At 44.3% G+C, this 20,344-nt stretch overlaps 1 protein-coding gene across 1 annotated transcript in view; it reads right to left on the reverse strand.

The window, feature by feature from the left end:
• Positions 1-13: 13 nt before the first annotated feature.
• The window catches only part of MAMLD1 (mastermind like domain containing 1), an 80,210-nt gene continuing 59,879 nt past the window's right edge, over positions 14-20,344 (reverse strand). The window contains exons 3-5 of the mRNA XM_083371902.1: positions 4,366-4,596; positions 3,863-3,944; positions 14-3,168 (exon numbers count right to left, since the gene is read on the reverse strand). Of these exons, the coding sequence (XP_083228028.1) occupies positions 2,153-3,168; positions 3,863-3,944; positions 4,366-4,596 (1,329 nt within the window). The 3' untranslated portion in view covers positions 14-2,152. The remainder of the gene's footprint in view (positions 3,169-3,862; positions 3,945-4,365; positions 4,597-20,344) is intronic.

Here is a 20,344-nt window from a genome sequence, read left to right on the forward strand (position 1 = left end):
AACATTCAGTGAGTGCCATTTTTCCCTGGCAGTTTATTATGGTATGAAGGAAAAAAAACAGTTTGGTGTATTTGACATGAATGTTATTTTACAAATGAAGGAGGTGGTTGTGGCTATTAAAATATGGTTACACAAAGTAGGAACATATTTTTTTGAGGAAGTGTACAGTACAATGGATTTTTTTTTTGATAAACAGACTTTTTAAATATACAATGACAGAAAAAACATCCAAAGTTAAGTTATGTTGTGTTTTTATCGACATCTTTATCCCAGGGAATTGGGGCGGGAGAGGGGGAATCTGTATTTTAAAAACAGAATACAAAAAACCATCATCATCATTTGGAGCCAAGAACAAAGCATTGGTATGCTACAAATATACATGGCTGAGCTGGGCAAATCAGAAAGACCATTGTTTTTAGATCTGGGCATCCCGGCATATATAATTTTGTAAAATAGCCTTGGCATTTTAATATCTACTCAAGACCAACATTTAATGATTTCTCCAGCGGCAGACTTGGTGTAACCTCATCCGCAGGTCTTGTTTGTTGGTAGTTCCTGACTACCAACCATTCAAAGTTACGACTCGTCCTAACAGCCTGGATTCAAAGGTCTGATGATGTTGGCTCCTTTTGCAGTCATATGGCTGATCTGGTGCTCAGTAACACGGCCACAATTATGGCTTATTTACATGATCATATTTTATGATGGTTTCCCCTGAAAAACTGGCACTTACTTCAGGTTTTTCAGCAAAACCACACCAATAAGAAGACATTGGTTTGCTTAACGACCGTGGTGTTGGCTTAATGACCGCGGCGGCTACTTTGCAACCACATTTTCTTAACGACTGCCAAAACAAAGGCGGCAAAGGTGGGTTTTACGTCTGTCATACAATTATCACGGACAGACACAATTATGATCCTGTGTCAGGGACTGCCTGTACTCTCATTGGGGGAGCCTTGCCGATGAGCCTTTCGGAAGCAAAAAACTACTCCGCAGCTCTCTTTGATATTATTCATGGGGTTCCTTCACACATACAAACACATTGCTCGAGGTTTCTAGGAATGGCTGCGCAGACCCCAGATGTTCAGTTGTGTCCCTGCCTTGGGATTCCTAATATTTCAATAGGTTCTTTTTTCAAAACAAAAACAAAAAAAAAGGCCAGGTAATTATAGGGGAAACTACGAAGCACTGGTGTCTTTACTTAGAGGTAGCACAACACAGGAGCTGTTAGAAAACGAAATCAAGAACTAGGCAGGTGTACAAATAAAGAGAAAGATAAACAGGGAGGGCTGGAAGAGAGCATGGAATAACCTCAAATGTTTGCTTCTTGTGAAATTGATTTTTTTTTTCTTTTTTACAATTTCCAAGATCGGCTACTTTGGAGCAATCAGAATTTTTGGGGAGAACGTTTATGCCGTGCGTTTTTTACACAGACCAGATGGGACTCAAAGGACCATGTTCCCAATGTGGGCCACGCCCCACTCCAAATTTTGCCTGTCCCCTTAAAATCCTGCCGTGAGAAGAGACTCACTGTGTGAAGAAACCCCCAGATGAAAAAAAAACCACACACGACATTTTTCCATTTCATGTAGGAGCTCGTTCCACAGAGCTATTCTGCGAAGCTGTTTTGGCGGCTGATCAAAAACGGGGATTTATCCAATTTGCACTAAGAAGAAGGAGGGAAGTTAAGAATCACTGCACATTTTTCTTTCGGTTTATTCTGTTTTCCAGGGCACCCCCCCCCCATTCATACGTTATGTCAAAACATAAAACATTTGATGCTGTAATACACAGTATTACTGGAACTAACAATAATATTTGCATATTTAGACCAAGGTGTAATTCCTATAATATAAGAAAAAAAAGTAGTCTATAAGGTATTTACAACGTCCAGCAAAGAAGTATAAATACTTCCATATTTAATGTTTAGGAAAACATAATTTACAAAATATTCAAATATGTACACGGCTGTTTGAAAAAAGGAAAAACTTAACAAAACAAAACCCAGAGGACGTTAAGCAAAGTGGAAATCCTTTTTTTTTCCCCTTTCGATTCGGAAAGAAAGAAAGGTTTACAATATGGTTTTGTCCCTGCTTGGGTTCCGTTCCAGATCCTGCAAATTATTTACACCTCCTTCCGTTCCTCTGGAGAGTCAGACATGTCCGGCACTCTGAATGTGCTGCCCCAAAATATCGTCTATCAATGTCAAACTATTTAGCCAGTCTTCGTCAGTGCCAACGCTGCTCTTCATCAAAGAGTCAAGCAAGTCAGCTTCGCTGCACGCCCCGGGTAACATGGCGTTGCTCTGCTGCGGTACAAAGTCGTATTGCGGCGACAACTCCAAAGGAGCGTTCATCCTGTTGAACGTGATGGAGCACTGCCCTGCCGAGGCTGGATAACTGGGTGGCCCAACGTTGAGTTGGTTGAATCCCGAGACCCCTTGGGGCATGGATTTCAGAACATTCATGGCAGCTGGCAAAGAGCCTCTGGTTAAACCGTGTCTCAGATTCTGATTATTTGGAGGGATTAAGCTTTGGTTCGAAGGTCCAACGTTCATTTTTTGCATCTGTCTGGCCTGCATCCCGGGCACGATCTGGTTGGGGGGAGGCCCGGCCTGGTGGGAAAAGGGTTGGCTGGGGATGCTTGACCTGACGTTCTGCTTGGAGAAGACGGGGTTGTTCGAGAACTGGTGCAGGGTGGCCTCCATCGGATTTTGAGTGGGCATCCTGGGGACGACCGTGGGCGTCCACATGGGTGCGGAGGAATTCGAATAGATGGCAGGCATTCTGGCCATGGCTGGTTGCCTCAAGTGCTGCTGGGCAGAAGAATGGGTCACCAGAGTCCCAGCGGTAAAGGTGGGAGTGGCCATCACTGGCCGGGCTGCGGGATGGCTGTGCACGGTCTGACATCCTGAAGTCATGCCCAAGGAGTTCTGGCCTCCTCGCAGCGGGAGGTTGAAGTCGGAATTCGGGGGGAAGATGGCCAGCTGCTTGTTGGGGTTATGGGGGATCATCACCATTGCTCCGCTGCTCTGGTTCACGGTGGCTGGCCCAAGGCCAGGGGCCAGCGCACCCTGCAGCATCCCTTGGGCTGAAGGCATCAGGCGGTGGGTGGAGCCAGGGCCTTGCATGGTCTGGCTGCAGTCGGTCGCCATGGACTGCGAGACCGCTGGGAAGAAACGAGAGGATCTCGAATTAGCCAGGGAACAGACGCGCGCGAGTCATGTCTTCAAACTCATTATATTATTATCATTCTTATCTTTTATTCATTAAACATGAACCTCAGTCAACCGAACACTAAAAACTGACTGGCGCTGATGGTTGACAGGGGTTGCTGCCACCATCCTAGGTATCAACCAGGTACCTCCTTAAAACGTAAGATGTTCCCAGTAACGCAGTTTTTTTGTAGCATTGCTGGAGTTATTGCAGGAAACTGCAATTTCCTGATGTATTTTGCAAAGTTTTGGGACATAGTTCCCAGTGCCCTGATGACAATGGCTATTACTGTTACACGCTTCATCCATAATCGTGCAGTTTCAATGGCCAGGTCGTGATATTATTATTATTATTATTATTATTATTATTATTATTATTATTATTATTATTATTATTATTATTATTATTATTATTATATCATCTCACTTAGCAACAAAGGGTTGGGGCTCAATTGTGGTCATAAGTTGAGGACTACCTGTATACTGAGTGCTTCTATAACGAAGACCAGTTCCTGGTGTGTCTTATCACACTTGGCCAACAAACCCGTTCTGTTCATCAAACCTCTGCAAGCAGAGCGTATTAAACTCACACGACCATTTCCTTTTTTTAAAAAAAACGACACGTTGTGCTTGAATATTCCTCCTTACCGGGAAACTGATTCATCTGCTGGCCCGCAAAGGGACTCCTCTGCTCAGTCGCCACGCCCATCACGCCGTGCCTCTGCTTTTCCTAGGAGCAACGACAACAAAAAGCTGTGTCCACACGAGGTCCATTTCCTTTGCAATGCAAATGCGTGCAAAAGTACCGTATTTATCGGCGTATAACACTCACCGGCGTATAACATGCACCTCATTTTAAAAAGGAAATTTCAGGAAAACCCGTAAATTATATCGGCGTATAACACGCACACATCATTTGCCCCCTATTTTCAGGAAGAAAAAGTGCGTGTTATATGCCAATAAATACGGTAATTCCTTCCCGTTTCCAGCTATAGATTCATGCAACTTTCCCCCCCCTTTTTAAAAAAAATATATCTGCCTTTGGTCTCTTTCTACACTAGTGTTTCTCAACATCACCTGCTTTACGATAGGTGGATTTCAACTCCCAGAATTCCCCAGCCAGCATGCTAAAAAAACCAAAAAACACCAACCTGGAGCTGATGCTGTTGCTGTTGTTGTTGTTGTTGTTGTTGCTGCTGCTGCTGCTGCTGCTGCTGTTGCTGTTGCTGCTGTTGCCGCCGTCTCATAATTTGCTGTTTTAGGAGTTGGTTTCTCAGGGTGTAGTCATTCACCAAGGGCGGAGCCGGGGCGGGCACTGACCCTGAGTTGGCGGGCACTCCTGGCTCCTGCATTCGAGCCCCAATGCCAGCAGGCTCCTGGTCCTGGAAGAGAAGGAAGAGCAAGAATCAGGACCCCTCCCGTCAGATTGCAGCATAGCAAATTCATTCAAGCCTACACAGGTAGTCCTCGACTTACGACCACATCCGAGCCCAACATTTCTGTTGCCAAGTGAGACATGTGTTAAGTGGGTGTTAAGCGAATCACTGCACTTGTTAAACTAGGGATGCGGCTGTTAAGCGAAGCTGGCTTCTCCCCATGGACTTTGCTTGTCAGACGGTTGTCAAAGGGGACCGTGTGACCACAGCCCCCCACCCCCCTGGGAATGCTGCGACCGGCATAAATACGAGCCAGTCGCCAAGTGTCTGAATTTGGATCTGCAACGGTTGTAAATGGGTCCTAAGTCACTTTTTCAGTGGTGCTGTAACTTCAAACGGTCGCTAAGCGGACGGGTGTAAGTTGGGGACTGCCTGTACAAAAAAATCTGCTCAAGTTCAACACTTTAACCAGGTAAGGGTCAATGGAATTTGGGATGGGATGGACTCCAGATGTTTGTGGGAACTGCACTGGTGTCAGGAGCACCGAGACGCTTCTAGGTCGAAAGGATTAGCCGTGACAGCGGCCAAGTAGGGGCGCCTTTCATGTCCTCAGCAATTGCTGGAGCAAAGGACAGGAACTCAGCCCTGCCCATGGAAGCTCTCAGGTCTCCAACGTGGGCTTGCTAACCTCGAATCCAGCGTCCTAACCAGGCGAGCCACCGTGCTCCTTGTTTATGGGAACGTAAGGATTCTAGGCTCTTGACATATTTAACTCCACCCCCGGCTGTGCCTGTTCTCCTACAATGTTCTGCTGAATCTAAAGAGGAAGATGAGCATCAAGGCTTCTAGAGACCCTGGTATGCCATCCCAGAATACACCCAGTAGCTCTACAAGTGGTCCTTGACTTATAATCACAATTGGGAGCAGAATTTCTGCTGCTAATTACATTATATTTAATAGCAACATGCTCATTCTTTATAAATGCCGTCATTTTCCCTATCCCATTAACAATTTGATGGCCAATGTTGGGTAGCCTCTTCAAGGTCAAGACATTTGCCGAGGCTCCTACTTATGCAACCCTGAAAGAAATCTATCCTTGAGTTCCTTGTACATTCTCCTTTCCCAGAAAAGAACTTTCTGTTTTTCTAATTGATATTCAGACTTCCTTCAAAGCCGTTTTTGAGTTTATTTTTAGAGGAAGCAAGGATGTGCAACTGCAAAGGTTGGGTTTTGATATGACTAATCCTTCCTTCATTTGGCAGCCTCTTTGGCAGCCTTGATGCTCCTTGGAAATCTGATCTCATCGTAGGATGTCCAGAAAGACAGAGAACTTGAGAAAAGGGCAGCAGAATAAAAAAGGAGAGATTTGTCCACAATTTTTGGCCATCCCATCCTTCAAAAGCCAGGTCAGCAGGAACCACCCAGCAGAACTTGACTAACCTTCACTTCTTCTTGAAGAAAGCAAACCAAAAGCATCTTTTCCCTCAATCTGAGGAAGAAGAAGATGCCTGAACACCATTGTAGTTTCAGTTCCTAACCCTCAACAACAAAAAACAGGTCCTCTCTGAACATTAAGGAGTCAGGCGCTAAGACAGAAAGCGAAAGAGTAGGCACTACCAGCAAGTTTGCATCTGCCCAGCTCCTGCCACGTAGCAGTTTGAAATCATGCAAATAAGAGCAGATAAACAGGTACCACTTCGGTGGGAAAGTAATAGCCTTCCATGCATCTTTGCAATAAATGGCCACATGACAACAGAAGCATCTCCAGACAACGCTGGCTCTGTCGCTTAAGAGACGGTGATAAGCCTTCAGCATCCCCTTACAGCTCCTTCCTCCAACAGTGACAAGTTACCATCTCTTTAATCCGATGATCCTTCATGGAGAAAATACTCTCTAGAGCAGCTCCCTAGAGCAGCTCTACTTATTACACTTCCCAGGAACAAACAACTGTCCTAAATTCCTCTCACTGGGACTTTCAATTAAGAATTAAGACACCAGGCTGGCCCTCTTTTGAGGTGCATACTTGGGTCATCTGCCAGAGACCCCAAAGTGGCAAAAGCTCCTGTCCAACAAGATAATTTTATTCATTGGTCTGTTTTACAATCTACCTAGAACCACGGGAGACAATTCTCCATGATCCCTCCAGCTTAAGAAAGAATGGCTGATGCTTCTGCTCTGAGACTTTCCAGAGAGTAGAAGTGAGGTCTATGTAATGTATGAATGCACACCAATTTATAAAACAGCCCAGCCTGAGAGCCAACTGCACCATCCACCTTTTGTCCACCATCTGCTTTAAAATTCACCAGTCTCCTGTAGCCTTCTACATTATTGATGACCCGTTGTTATTGCTGGCGCACATGTTGCATAGCCAGACTGTTTGAAACGGGACCACACTTCCTTTGTTTGGCGCATGCAAGGCTGGACCCTTTGTTTGAGAGGTGGTGTTATCAGGAGATAAGCCACCAAGAAGCAGGGGAACTGCTGTTGGACATCTGATCGCAAGGGCCATGCCAAAATGAGGAAAACAGGAAGTCAGGCCGGAAACTTTGGACTGTGTTTATGGAGAGCAAAGCAGGACGGGAGGCAAGTAGAGACAGGGCGACATTTGGAGAGTAAGAAGCATCGTTGGAGAATTCTCTCCTTCCTGGTCTTTGCTTAATAGAAGTTTTTAATCAAAGAAGGTCCGGGAAATTGGTTGAGTTTTTGAGTTGACCCACCACAACTGCATTGACTCACTGGAAGAAACTAAAGGGGGTGGTGGAGGGTTAATTGTGTTTGCCCATCCCACAAAAGCAGCCAAGAGTTTTGTGGGCCTGCAAAGAGTCAACACTTCACAGTTGCAAAAATAATAATAATAAAAAAATGTTATTCTGGAGACTATCTCTACACCGTCTGGCTGGCCAATTCAGCTCCCTGGTCCCAAGCAAAGTTACAATTGCGCAACAGCGTGAATTCCACAAGAGTCTGTGCAAAGCTGCACGATGCTTCCTTTGTTAAGTAGATGGTTGACCTGCTTTTTGTATGAGGCGTTCGTGAGAGGAGCCACCAAAGCAGGCCCTCCAGTCCTGCTTACAAAGCCAATAGCTGTTAAAAAATAGTCCTGGAGTCCTCCTCAGAGTCAAGCTGCAGAAGGCAACCAAGTTGGACGTCTGATGGATGCCAAAAATCCCTGTGGCCTCTCATTGGTGCTGAGATTCTTATTCTGAAATGAAATACTTCAGAAATTGGCAGCAGGTCGAAGTATTTCCATGCGGGTTGAGGCCTGGACAGTGCCTGGCCGGTCCGTTTCCCTGTCTTCACGCCAATACTGAAGACATGGCTAATATATTATTTCCACGGTCACTTTGAAGAAATCTCCTCTTGGCATTCAACGGGCACCTGCAATTTGGAAACTTCACGCCATCCTTGAGTACCTTGAGGTCCATAAGTGAACGGCACTGAGAAGAATGACCTACAGCTGTTTTTCACACTCGTAACCCCTGCAGCAGTGGATCATGCCAGCAAAGTTCAGACACTTGGCAACTGACTCATATTTATGACGGTTGCACTATCCTTTTGCCACTTCTGACAAGCCAAGTCAGCGGGGGAAGCCAGATCCACTTAACAGCAGTGTTACTAAACTTAGCAACTGCAGTGATTCACTTAACAGCTGTGGGAAGAAAGGTCGTAAAATGGAGGAAAGGTCACTTAGCAACTGTCTCGCCTAGCAACGGAAATGTCAATTGTGGTCGTAAGCCGAGGGCTACCTGCGTGGGAAATTATAAAGGCCGAGCTGAGCAATCCATTCCGGGATCAAATGACTTTCATTGTATCAAAGCATCCTGTCCATAACTCCTACCCCACCATTGTTGAGGAAGGGAGAAATATGGGGGTCTTTTTTTTTTTGTTTTCAGGAAGCCCCTCCCAAACATGTGAAAGTGTTTGGGAAGAAAATTTGATAAGGAAAATGGAACATACTGCCAACCGCCACCCCCGCTTTCCGAAAGGCCCGGTTTCAGAGCAGTGAAGAACAATAATATTGCCCAATAAGGACAACAGAGAAAGAGAATCCTCCAGAGTTTTCAAAGATTGAGAAGACAACAACGAAAAGTTCTTAATTTTCGCCGCTAGTGGGAACTGTAGCATCCCCTTTTGACCAAAAAACAGAGACAAACAAGAGAAACAGCTGCGAGGAACACCCACGTGACCAAGACAGCATCAAAGCTTAAGGAACGTGTGTGTGTGTGTGTGTGTGTGTGTGTGTGTGTGTGTGTTCTGTGCATGTTTTGTAATGTGCACACAAATGCTTCTGTTGCGCCGCTTCCAAGGAAGCTCATTTGCTTTTGCAAATTTAAAGGCCGGGCCAGATTGCATGAAGTACATATAAAAAGGCTATTGACTGATTAAATGAAATGTTTGTGGTCATTTTTCTCCTTTTAAAAGATTTACTCGCTGAATGAAGCAACTAGGATAATTCTCAACACTTATTCCTTTGGGGAAAATAAAGGCAACCTGTCGGATATTTCCCCCCCCCACCACCACCAAATTCTCTGACAAGAGTGAAGAATGAACCACGCTACCCAAAATAGGCAGAACTGCAAGTTGTCAGTTGCAGAACTTCTGAGTGTAATGTTTTCTTTCGGCTGGACGTGATTGCTCAGTTCTCCGTCAATGGGGACCTTATTTTGGTAGGTTTTATCTAATGAAAATATAAAGATTGGCCAAGCTTGTTGGGGTGAGTGGACTTGACACCAATGGGGATATGGGGGCACCAGTAAAAGACCTGAAGATCTAGGATGGGAACAGAGCCCCCTGCGGAAAATCTAAGAGTTGACACTACTTGATGTCACATAATCGATCGATCGATCAATCAGTCAAATAATCAATCATACTGGCTAGGACTCCTGGAATCCAGGCAGTCCTCGACTTACAACAATTCATTTAGTGACCGTCCAAACTTACAGCGGCACAGAAAAAAGTGACATATGATAGTTTTTCACACTTACGGCCGTTGCCGCATCCCCCGTCACATGATGAAAATTCAGTCGCTTGGCAACTGATTCATATTTATGACGGTCGCAGTGATTCACTTAACAACCGTGGCGGGAAAAGTCGCCAAAAGGAGCAATGCTCGCTTTACACACGTCTCCCTTCGCCACTGAAAATTTGGGCTCAATTGCGGTCACAAGCCCACGACTACCTATAGATCTGGAATGTGTCAGGGAAGGCTAATTTAGGCAAAATCTACATTGATAAGAATTCGAGCAATCGATTAAATCCAATCAGGCAGCTTTCAAACACTTTTCAGCAGAGTATTTTTTTTTTAATCAACTGGGTAAACAGGCTCCATTTTTATCGTGCAGAAGACCTGGAAGACAGGAGGGTTCAAAGCAGCCCTCCTGGCCCTGTGTTTCCCCCCCCCCCCTCAATGCCATAAATCCTAATCTGGCTTTCCAATCTGGCTTCTGGTCTTCTGCTCTCACGACACGCAAAGGCAACTTAGAAGAAAACCCTGGCTCATTATATTTCCCCTGCAAACCTCCAGACTGACATATCGTGAGTGATATACCAATAAGTGGTCGTTGCTGGTTGAGTTATAACTTCAGTCGATTGCTTCTCCATCTGTCTTCAAGACCTTTCCCCCCCCCTCTTTCTTTCCAAACAGCAGTTTGTTTCCTTTTAGGCTTGAAGAGGGTTTATGACCTGGGTTCTCCTGGGTGCAATCCTGGATAATGAACTTTTACTACCAAGGTTATCAAGATACACTTGAATGCTCAGCCCTACCGCTTACTTCCTTTGGCTGCAGCTGATGGAAGAGCAAAACGCCTCTGCTCCCTCTAGCTAGAAGTCGTAAGGAAAGGAGGCAGTTGTGCATTTGCCGATGGCACGCAAGGCGGGGGAATTCTGGGGGTTGAAGTCCGTACATCTTAACCAAAACAAACCAACAAACAAAAAAAAAACACACGCTCAAGCTGAGAAAGACAAGATTGATTGGGCTGAGAGGAGCTGGTGCAAAAGTTATCCAGTGAATTTCCATGGCTTTGACTGGAAAAAAGCCAGGTTCCACACGCCTTAACCACTACGTCACACTGCTGCAATTTGTTAACATGAATGCAGCTGTCATTTAAATGTGGGACACATTCCTTTTTTGTTTTTCCAGGAAGTTTGAATGATGCACAGCCAGGAAGCCCTCCCAAGTGGGGGCGGGGGGGGGCGGGCCTAGAAGACGGTGCAGTCAGCCAAAAATCCCATGTAATGCAAATGTTATGAAAAACAGCTCAGATTAGCCACTCCGAACCATCTTTTCTTCAGGAAATGTCCATACCACCAGTTGCAAAATGTGACCTTAATTTATTTATTTATTTTTTATTTTAATTCCATTTATATCCCGCCCTTCTCCGAAGACTCAGGGCGGCTTACAAGCTTAGCAGTAGCCTTCATTCTATGCATATGCCTGCTTATTAGGTCTTTCACACACACCCCAAGCGGCATTATTACAAAGTCAGCTTATTGCCCCCAACAATCTGGGTCCTCATTTTACCTACCTCGGAAGGATGGAAGGCTGAGTCAACCTTGAGCCTGGTGGGACTCGAACCTGCACTAATCTCAGGCAGCTGGTGTTACTTAAGGAGGCATTAGCCCACTGCTCCACCAAGGCTCTTGGCTCTTTATGCACGTAAGAAAGGCAGATTGGTTTGCTAATGTTAATTGGGTCTTGAGGACTAATAACCTCTTGATGTTTCTTATCACACAAAGTGGTCCAAAGTGGTGAGATAGGATAACGATGGATAATAATAAACGGTGTTATCTGTGTGCTTTCATCTTGGAGCAAGCTAGGAGTGAGGTAAATGACCTCTAAGATGCCTCTCTACCAACTTTAAGATCCCCCCCCCCCCCACTTTCCAGGCTTCTGTTTAGGACAGTCCTTCCCCAACTCATTCAAATCTGACCAAATGCTTGAAGATTTTGTCACGTTTTCCACTCTTGGGAGTTTGGTAGATGATAGGTTGGGAAAAAATGGATTTGAAAACAGTTCTCTGGTTTATTTTCTTTTGCACCAACTGCAGAAGCCGAGAGCTGCACACAGCCACAAAAGTACAAGGACTTATCAAATAAATTAGGGCCATCTTGATATACGAGATCATACGCTTATATGATTACGGTTGTAATTACATAATAATCTACAAGAGTAATCATATAACTGTATCATCTTGCCTAGCATGGCTGCCCTGATTTATCTGATTATTCATTATCAAGGTAATTTGATTATTGGTTATCTTGCAACCCCCTAGAAACTTATGGATGGCCCTAAGTATATGAGGTTTTATTGGAACGAGGCACTGTATAAATTCCATTGATACATAAAGTCTCCTCCTGCCATTTCTAGCCTCAGTAGCTCTGAGCAGGTGGGAGGTCTGGGCTGGGAAGCTAAGCAGGATTATATTTCATTATACTTCCTTGGAGAGGGAATGGGGGGGGGGGAGAAGTTATAGGTCAGCTCTTCGCCTGGAGCTCCTCCATCCTTTTCTCTGCAAACCCATCCTGTTTTCCCACGGGAATGCCCCTCGAAACACCGCGAGAGGAATGCAAAGGGCCAATTTGCAAATCAAAATATATCCTCCCCTCTGTCCAGCGGTGAGTTTGGCCACTAGCTGCCAGGGGGGTCTCAGGTGGCCCTTGCCATTTCATGTCCACGCTTTCCAGATGTTGGGAGACCACAACAACGTCCATCACCACAACAGAGCACCCCAAGCAAGCTTTCTGGGGCCTGCGTGCGAATTTAAAAGCAGAGGTGGCTTCTAAAGGGTGGTCCCTTGCAGGCCAACATATTCTGCAGATGTTCTGAGGGCTCCAGCGTTAGAACCAACCCCAGTGTTCCCTCATCTCCTTGACGAGAAGCGGACGTCTATCCCGGCTTTATGAATTATGGAAGGGGTTCACTCAAGTCAACGCTTTCTCCATGCAAGCGTTGGTGACACATCGGGCGAGGAGGACGGAAGCTTCTATTAAGCAAGGTTAACTTCTCTGGCAAACGTACGCCGTCTGCGGTGTTCTCCACTTAAATCATACCGGGCACTGCCAACAAATCATTACATCCATTCCAATTTTTTGATGGCCACCAACCACAAGGAGAGACAGAGAGAGAGAGAGAAAGAAAAAGAAACAAACAACCACCCAATATTAAATATATGGAACAAGGAAGAAAGGAGATAAAAGAACTGAAAGTAGTATGAAGGGAGAATACTCCTTCTCCAAGACCAGATTTTCCCTCAAAAGATTCTTCCGAAAAGAGGTCAACTGCTATGACTTTCCCGACGTGGGCAGACTGCAACACCCATCATCTGTTGCCTCTGTATTGATCGTACCGGCTAAGGCTGATGTGAGCTGGACATCCCCCAGTTAGATTGCTTAGAGACATTCAGCAGGTTTTCGTTTGAGGAAGCTCCAGAACAAGAAATTGATGTGTTGGTATTTGTAAACAGGGCTTCATTCGTGGTCCAGAAAGAGAGTCGCCAACGGGAGCAGATCGCTGTTATCACTTGTGAATCCTGGCACTGTGAATTTGGAAATAAAAGCTGCATTTGCCTCCATTAGCTTGTAAGCTAGATAGCTGAAACTGGAAGGAATGAAAAAGTGAGTCCACACAAGTTTTGGGGACTTCTCCCAGTCTCCGAATGATGCAGAACGTCCATAGGTATGTATGGACTTTTTCCTCAAGATATGGTGAGTTGCTCATCCCAAACTGTTTTGGATCCCTCTTGCTACAAAAGCGATGGTGTCCAAGGTCATCTGATCTGGGAGATAAAGTTGTGCAACTCTGTCATTATAGTACAACGGATTAGATTGTGAGTGGACCATGATGAAAGCTATGGTAGCTCACTTTGGGCTGCTTGCTCTTTCTCAACTCAACAAACTTCACTGGAGCGTTGCTGATAGGAAAATACAGAGGACAACATGTTAAGAAGAATTCAATATTCCTTTGAACTTGTCAGACAGTACTTATTTCTATACTTCAGAAATAAAAGAAAGCAGCGATCCATTTCTTGGGACTTCAATCTTGCCTCTCACCAAAACAATGGAGTTCTTTGCTGGCATTTGATCTCATGGGATTTTTTTTATATGCTTCTTCAGTGCTATATTTGTGGTTTCAGATAATAGCGTGTTCATCTTCTTCATATTTTAACTATTGTTGAAGATTGATTGGTTGCAGCCAAGGGTCACAAAATATGTTGTGTGTAGCTTTTGGCGGGCATGTTCTGAAGCTTAATTGTTATGATCCTCAAGACTCCACAGGTATCGAAAGAAGGCTCTGACAGTCCCCACGCACCCCTCCCCCCCCACACAAATTGAGGTCTAGCTTTTGGCAGGCATGTTCTGAAGCTCAGTTGTTATGGTTCTCAGAGTCCATAGGCATCAACAAAAGTTCTTCTACAATTCTCACCACCACCACAAACTTTATTTGCAACTTGAGGTTCTTGGAGACCGTAAAAAGGACCGGAGTGGTTATGCAATCCTACTTCATTTGTTGTAACGATTGGAAATTCTTCCCCCTGTGACAATTAAGCTAAGATTGAGCAACAACAAGTCCAGTGATGCAATATAAGGCATTATTCATTGAAAGGAAAGGAATACAAAATAAGGATTATCCCCATTCTACTGGCTGTCCCTGAAGATCAAAGCACAAATGGCAATTCACCTTAAAATGTTTCTTTCCGTCAGTGCCAACAGCCATTTCCTCTCCTGTATTCTTCTGACATACCAAGTTGTAGCTGAGAGACTAAGTGACAGACTCGGAGTAAAATAATAATAATAATAATAAAAAAGACCCAGTGGCGTTCAAACTAGGAAGACTCTTTGGCACTGGAAAATATTTTGTCCCTCTGCTTAACGACACAATGGCCAAATTCCAGTTCTCCTTTTAAAATGGTTTCCCGTCAGAAGTTCTGGAGATGTGCGTGTTGAAAGCGTTGTTCTGCTCCAGGGAGAGAAACAGAAACGGTATATACAATGCTGGATTTGCCAAGAATTTTTTAGAACAAAAAAAAGAGAGAGAGAGGCAATACATGTACACACGCACACAAAGTTGGCAGACAGTTTGGCTAACAAGACTGGAAGGAGGAGGAGGAGGAGGAGGAGGAGGAGGAGGAGGAGGAGGAGAAGGGAAAAAGGCAACAAAGAAGGTTCTCCAGAACGATGGGGTGAAATTAAAGCTGGTCTCTGGAGTCCTAGGACATTTTATAGCCTAACTAACACGTTTATTCCCCCATAAGCTTTCACTAAACCAGCTCTTATTTCAGATTCATAATCTATGTGGAAATCCCATACCATACATTTCTAGAGTATTTCTTGAGTTTTCTAGAGAAAAAGGGGGCAAATCCCAGCCCCACAAGTTCTCCCCTAACTGTATTTTGAAATACGGTTGGGAAATCAGAGGCAAACCAAGTACATGAAGCTTCTAATAAGTTTTTCATGCTTACTTGGCTCCATCCCGCCTCTCATAAGAAGTTGACAGTGTCAACCTGCTTCTTTGGTGACATCAGTATGTTTCTACCATGCTTCCAGTCATCCCTGGAGGCCAACAATGGTGACGACAATGATGTAACGCTTGCTCCAACTCTGCACAGAGTAGTCACCCTGGGAATGTAACCTAATAAATGAGATGGGGAATTCAGATCTGAGAGTCAACTCTTGAAATCACTAACCGTTTTGTTTTGATTAAAAATAGGGACGTCTTTCAAGCAAAAAAGCATGTTTCTCTAGGGGCAAAGGAGAACTTTTCAGGTGTCCACATTATTAAAAAAAGGGGGGGGGGTTTACAAGATCAGAAGGCAAGATCACTACAATAGCAAAGAGTAATTGTGAATCTGGATGGAACTCAGTAGCATGAATATGACATTGGGTGAATTAAAAACCTACCCTAAATAATAAGTATCACAACCCATAGCCTGCAAACCAATATTTCTCAATCTTAGAACATAGAATAACAGAGTTGGAAGGGACCTTAGAGGTCTTCTAGTCCAACCTCCCCCACTTGAGCAGGAGACTCTATACCATTTCAGACAAATGGCCATCCGCTCTCTTCTTAAAAACCTGCAATGATGGAGCAGCCTCAACGTCTGAAGGCAAGCAGTTCCACTGGTTAATTGTTCTCATCTTGGCTACTTTAATTCTGGGAGTTGAAGTCCACACATCTTAAGAGTTTCCAAGATTGAGAAACACTGCTCTAAATGTTCTGGTACTACGAATCCCAGAAGCCCCAGCCAGCATGACCCCCCGTTGCATTGTAAAGGGCCAGGAGATCCAACAACAGTTAGGTTACAGTTGCATCTAAGGATATATCATGATTCTTTCATCCTAGCATGGTACCAATGTAAAACCCAACAGAATGGAATTCAACCATCATGCCCACATGATGATAAGCCGGGCTATTGCAACTAAAACTAGGTTTACTGAACAAGCTGGGACATTTTACCAAACAAGCCACAACTATTTTGGCTGCCCCACAACTTTCGCTTCCATTACAAGCAAAACAGTTTCCATAGGGAAAGGATCCGTTGCCTTAGGAATGAGGAAAACAAGCTTTTCCCATGTAAATCTCAAAATTCACCACGCATGCCCATTTTGCAAAGCTGATTCCCCCTTCAGTTAGAAGGCTTCTTATGTACAGGTGGTTTGGTCACGGAAAAAAGAAGCAGCAAGCGACGAAAGAAGGCATGGGCGACCATCGATGGTCTAAAGGTAAAGGTAAAGGTTCCCCTGCACACGTGTGCTAGTCGTTTCCGACTCTAGGGGCCGGTGCTCATCTCCGTTTCAAAGCCGAAGAGCCAGTGCTTGTCCGAGGACGTCTCCGTGGTCATGTGGCCGGCATGACTAGACGCCAAAGGCGCACGGAACGCTGTTACCTTCCCACCGGAGTGGTCCCTATTTTTCTACTCGCATTTTTATGTGCTTTCGAACTGCTAGGTTGGCAGAAGCTGGGACGAGTAACAGGCGCTCACTCTGCTCTGGATGGTCTGGATCACCATAAAAACAGAAATGTGACAACATTCTCTCCATCCCAGCCCAAATAATCTTACAAAATACGCAGCCACCGAAGTTTACATTAGATTATTCCATATCAACCTGGAATTCTGCACCTTGCCTTCTTCACCTCCTCTTCCTCTGCCATTTTCAGGGACGGGCAGATGTCCAACCAGCTCCAATAATGTCCACAACAGGAGGTGGCCATCTGGTGCCATCTAAGTATTTTGGACCTCAGCCAGGACAATATTTTTTCATTGTCCATGCTGGCTGAAAGGAGTTGAAGCCAAAATGAAGGAGGACACCAGATTGCCCGATCCACAATGACTTATTGGAGTTCTCTGGAATTTTAAACATCACTTTTCCAAAAACTGACCAGCTAGCTTCTGGTACCGGCAAAAAATCATTGGACTTTCAGTATATAAAAAAACTATCAATTTTAGCCACCAAAAACAGTTTATTCCATGATTACATCTGGGATTGTCTTTGTGGACTGAAAAGGCCTTCTTCTCCATCTTCTGGCAATTTCTTCAACATCTAGATCTTCGGAAGTCAAACTCAAACCAACCATTTTATTTGAAACGTGGACTTCCTTGCACAGTTGTTTGGCTGTTGACAATTCAAAGCTATTTAATGCTCAATCAAGTTTAATTTTTTTTTTAAAAAAAAGGCTAAACTGCTCAGACTCCAGGCTGTTGAACATGGTCAGGGTGAGGAGAGATGATGGAAAACAGTTTGCTACTATAGAAAAGAATAGCTGTAGCTCAGGGATGAACTATGGCAGGGCTCTTCAAACTTGGCTCTTTTATGACTTGTGGACTTCAACTCCCAGAATTCCTCAGCCAGGCACAGACCCCTGAACTATGGTGTCCTTGGTGCTATCTGAGCTTGGTGCAGGCGCTTCATTAGCCAACTAGGTAGCATCTTCTGGCAACTCTGATCATTGAAGGTCAAGAGAAGCCAAGACCTTGGAAATGTTGAAGGTCTCCTTATCAGCCCTCCACACCCACATAATCATTGAGAGCCACAGCTGGCCAGAACAGAAGAGGTTGCATTAGATCACCTAAGATGCCAAGACAGGTGTTTTCACCTGCTTGTAAGTTGGGAGCAGAGGCTGAAGTTGCGAGTTCAGATCCTCTTTTTTTTATTATCATCTCTTCTAAATGTGCACAGGAAACACGAGGAGGAGCTTTGTTCTTTAGTGGTGCATCTTTATGAGCAGAAATTGTGTGTGTGTGTGTGTGTGTGTGTTGCTCTGTGTTTCTGTATGTGTGTGTTTGTTTTGCAATATTTTGGCTGTGGTGTATTTATCTCTATATAAGTGTGTTTTTATTTTGCAATATTTCTCTGTATCTGTATATGTGTTTCTTTGTTTTGCAATGTTTTTTATTCTCTGTGTCTAAATCTAATGTATGGGCTTTTGTTTGTTTTGCAATATTTCTGTGTATCTATATCTGTGTCTGTGTAGTGTGTGAATGTGTGTGTTGTGCTTGTTTGTTTTGCAATATTTCTGACCTGCCCCAATACAAGTAGTATCCTGGGCAGAGCATGACAAGATCAAAAGCACAAAATAAACAACAATGCCCAAGGCAAAATTAACACATCATCCATAAACAAGGGTCACACTTAGCCAAAGTAGGTGGGCAGGATTTAATTTGACTGGGGAGAAGAAAAAACCCCTAACTTTGATCTAAAAAGCACAACTCACCCACCCACCCAAAATCAATTAAAGGCAGAGGTAATGTTCCTCTCTGAGTAATTTAATCGCCCCCCCCCCCAACTCTGTCCTGTTAAAATTGGAAACTAATAGCAACTTCTCAACAGGAGCCAGTCTTAAAAGCTTTTCAAGGCCTGCTTAGAGATCTGTCTGAGAATATACAGAATATATCCTAGTCAACGCAGTCCATAAAAAGGGTATAAAATCCGACATACTTTAGCTGACCAGTCCTGCTCACTTCAGTGAAAATCAATAATCCTTGGCAGGCACAAATTCCGCACAAAATAGGGCAGTAAATCTCCAAATAAAACAGACATTAAGCCCCCTGAATTGACCAACTCAGCTATTGTTTTCTGAACAAAGGACTTTGCAGACTTTCTAAGACGCGCCTCCCCCCCCCTTTCTTTTGAGAAGGCAAAATGAGTTTTCTACTTTAGCACTCTCACACTTTGCTCAGGGCAATTCCTCTGCCACAAAGATTGTGATATATTCATGAGTAGAAAAGAAGTGTGCATAAACCCCAGAGAGGAGAGACGGTGGATGAAAAGCACAAATGAAGCTATAACTCTCAAGTGCAAATGTCTTTTAAGAGGGAGGACCTCTGGTTAAATCCTTGTCCCCAACTGTTGGGTTTTGGGTTGCTGAGACACAATCATCCCTTTTCCCAGCTGCAGGAATAAATCTGATTTTCAAGACAATTGCCAGTTTGGGGGGAGAGAAAATCCCTTGGCAGATATACCTGCTCATCACAGACTTTGGAAGTAAAAATCTGCAGGAGGTTACCTCCGAATTAACTCCCTTCCTTCTGATCTTCCTGGCTAAGGCTGGCCCGTTTGCCAAAATGCCGAAACAAGAAAAATAATCAGAGACAGTTGGTCTTGTGCTCTAAATGAGCTTGAAGGGAACTCTAAAGAACTGAGTCAATTGCCCAAATTAAATCTCTATTCAGCTTTGATCAGAGCTATTTCTGAGTTAGTGTAACAGACATGGGGCATCTCTCAGTGGGGAAAAGGGGAGACCAACTCTTCATTAATATGCAATTATCCAGTGAATGTTTTCAGATTTGAATGCCATCAGCACCCAAAAGCATTTGCAGACTGGAAGGAATACCGAAATATGTGTTTATTTACCCGCTGGGAGGAGAAGGAGAAGGAAAAAAAAGAATCGACACTGCTTGGAACCACATCAAAAAGAGGAAGAAGTGTTTTGCTACTTTGGAAAATACCGTATTTTGCAGCAAAGCTCCCAAGAACAAGTGAATCGATCTTCTTCCTCCCGACTGGACCCTATTTAAGAAAAATGCTAGAGGTGCAACATGAAGAGAGGATCAAATGGGGTGTTTTTATTTCATGCTTTTGGTTTTAGCATCGGCTAAACTGCAGAGTGAGCATCACGCACAGAAAGTGTGTGCTTCCCCCCCCCTCCCTTTAAACCCCAGACTGAACAGGGCTGTTTATTCACGGGGTTCTGCTCCCTCTTGTATTAGCAGTCAAACTGTGAAACATCTGTTTCCAGAGCTGCAGATGTAGAAGGAACTCAATGAAGGGAATTCAGTCTTAGCTCCCCATTCAGAGAAACAATGCCAGTTCCTGCTCACAAATGGGGCTTTGTTTTTCCCCCACCCACACACAAAAATTTCTCCAAAATACCCAGACAAAGAGAGAGAGAGAGACAGAGAGAGAGAGAGAGAGAGAGAGAGAGAGAGAGAGAGAGAGAGAGAGAGAGAGAGAGAGAGAGAGAGAGAGAGAGAGAGAGAGAGAGAGAGAGAGAGAGAGAGAGAGAGAGAAACTCAGCTCACTTTCCTCAGAAAGTTATTTCAAGAAGCTACACTGGAAAACAGAATATCCCAGCGCATTATTTGTTTAAAATACAAAATGAGCACGACAACAGGAAGAGGGGAGGGAAAAATCTGCAATGTGCTTCCCACACCATGCCCAACTAAGGCTGCGAGAAACAAAACTGTCACCCACACCCACCCACGCACACACACACAGAGTCTTCTCCCAATTTTGATTCTTTTTGTCAATAGTTACACAA

This window comes from Vipera ursinii (assembly GCF_947247035.1).
Source record: "Vipera ursinii genome assembly, chromosome: 12".
NCBI lineage: Eukaryota > Metazoa > Chordata > Lepidosauria > Squamata > Viperidae > Vipera > Vipera ursinii.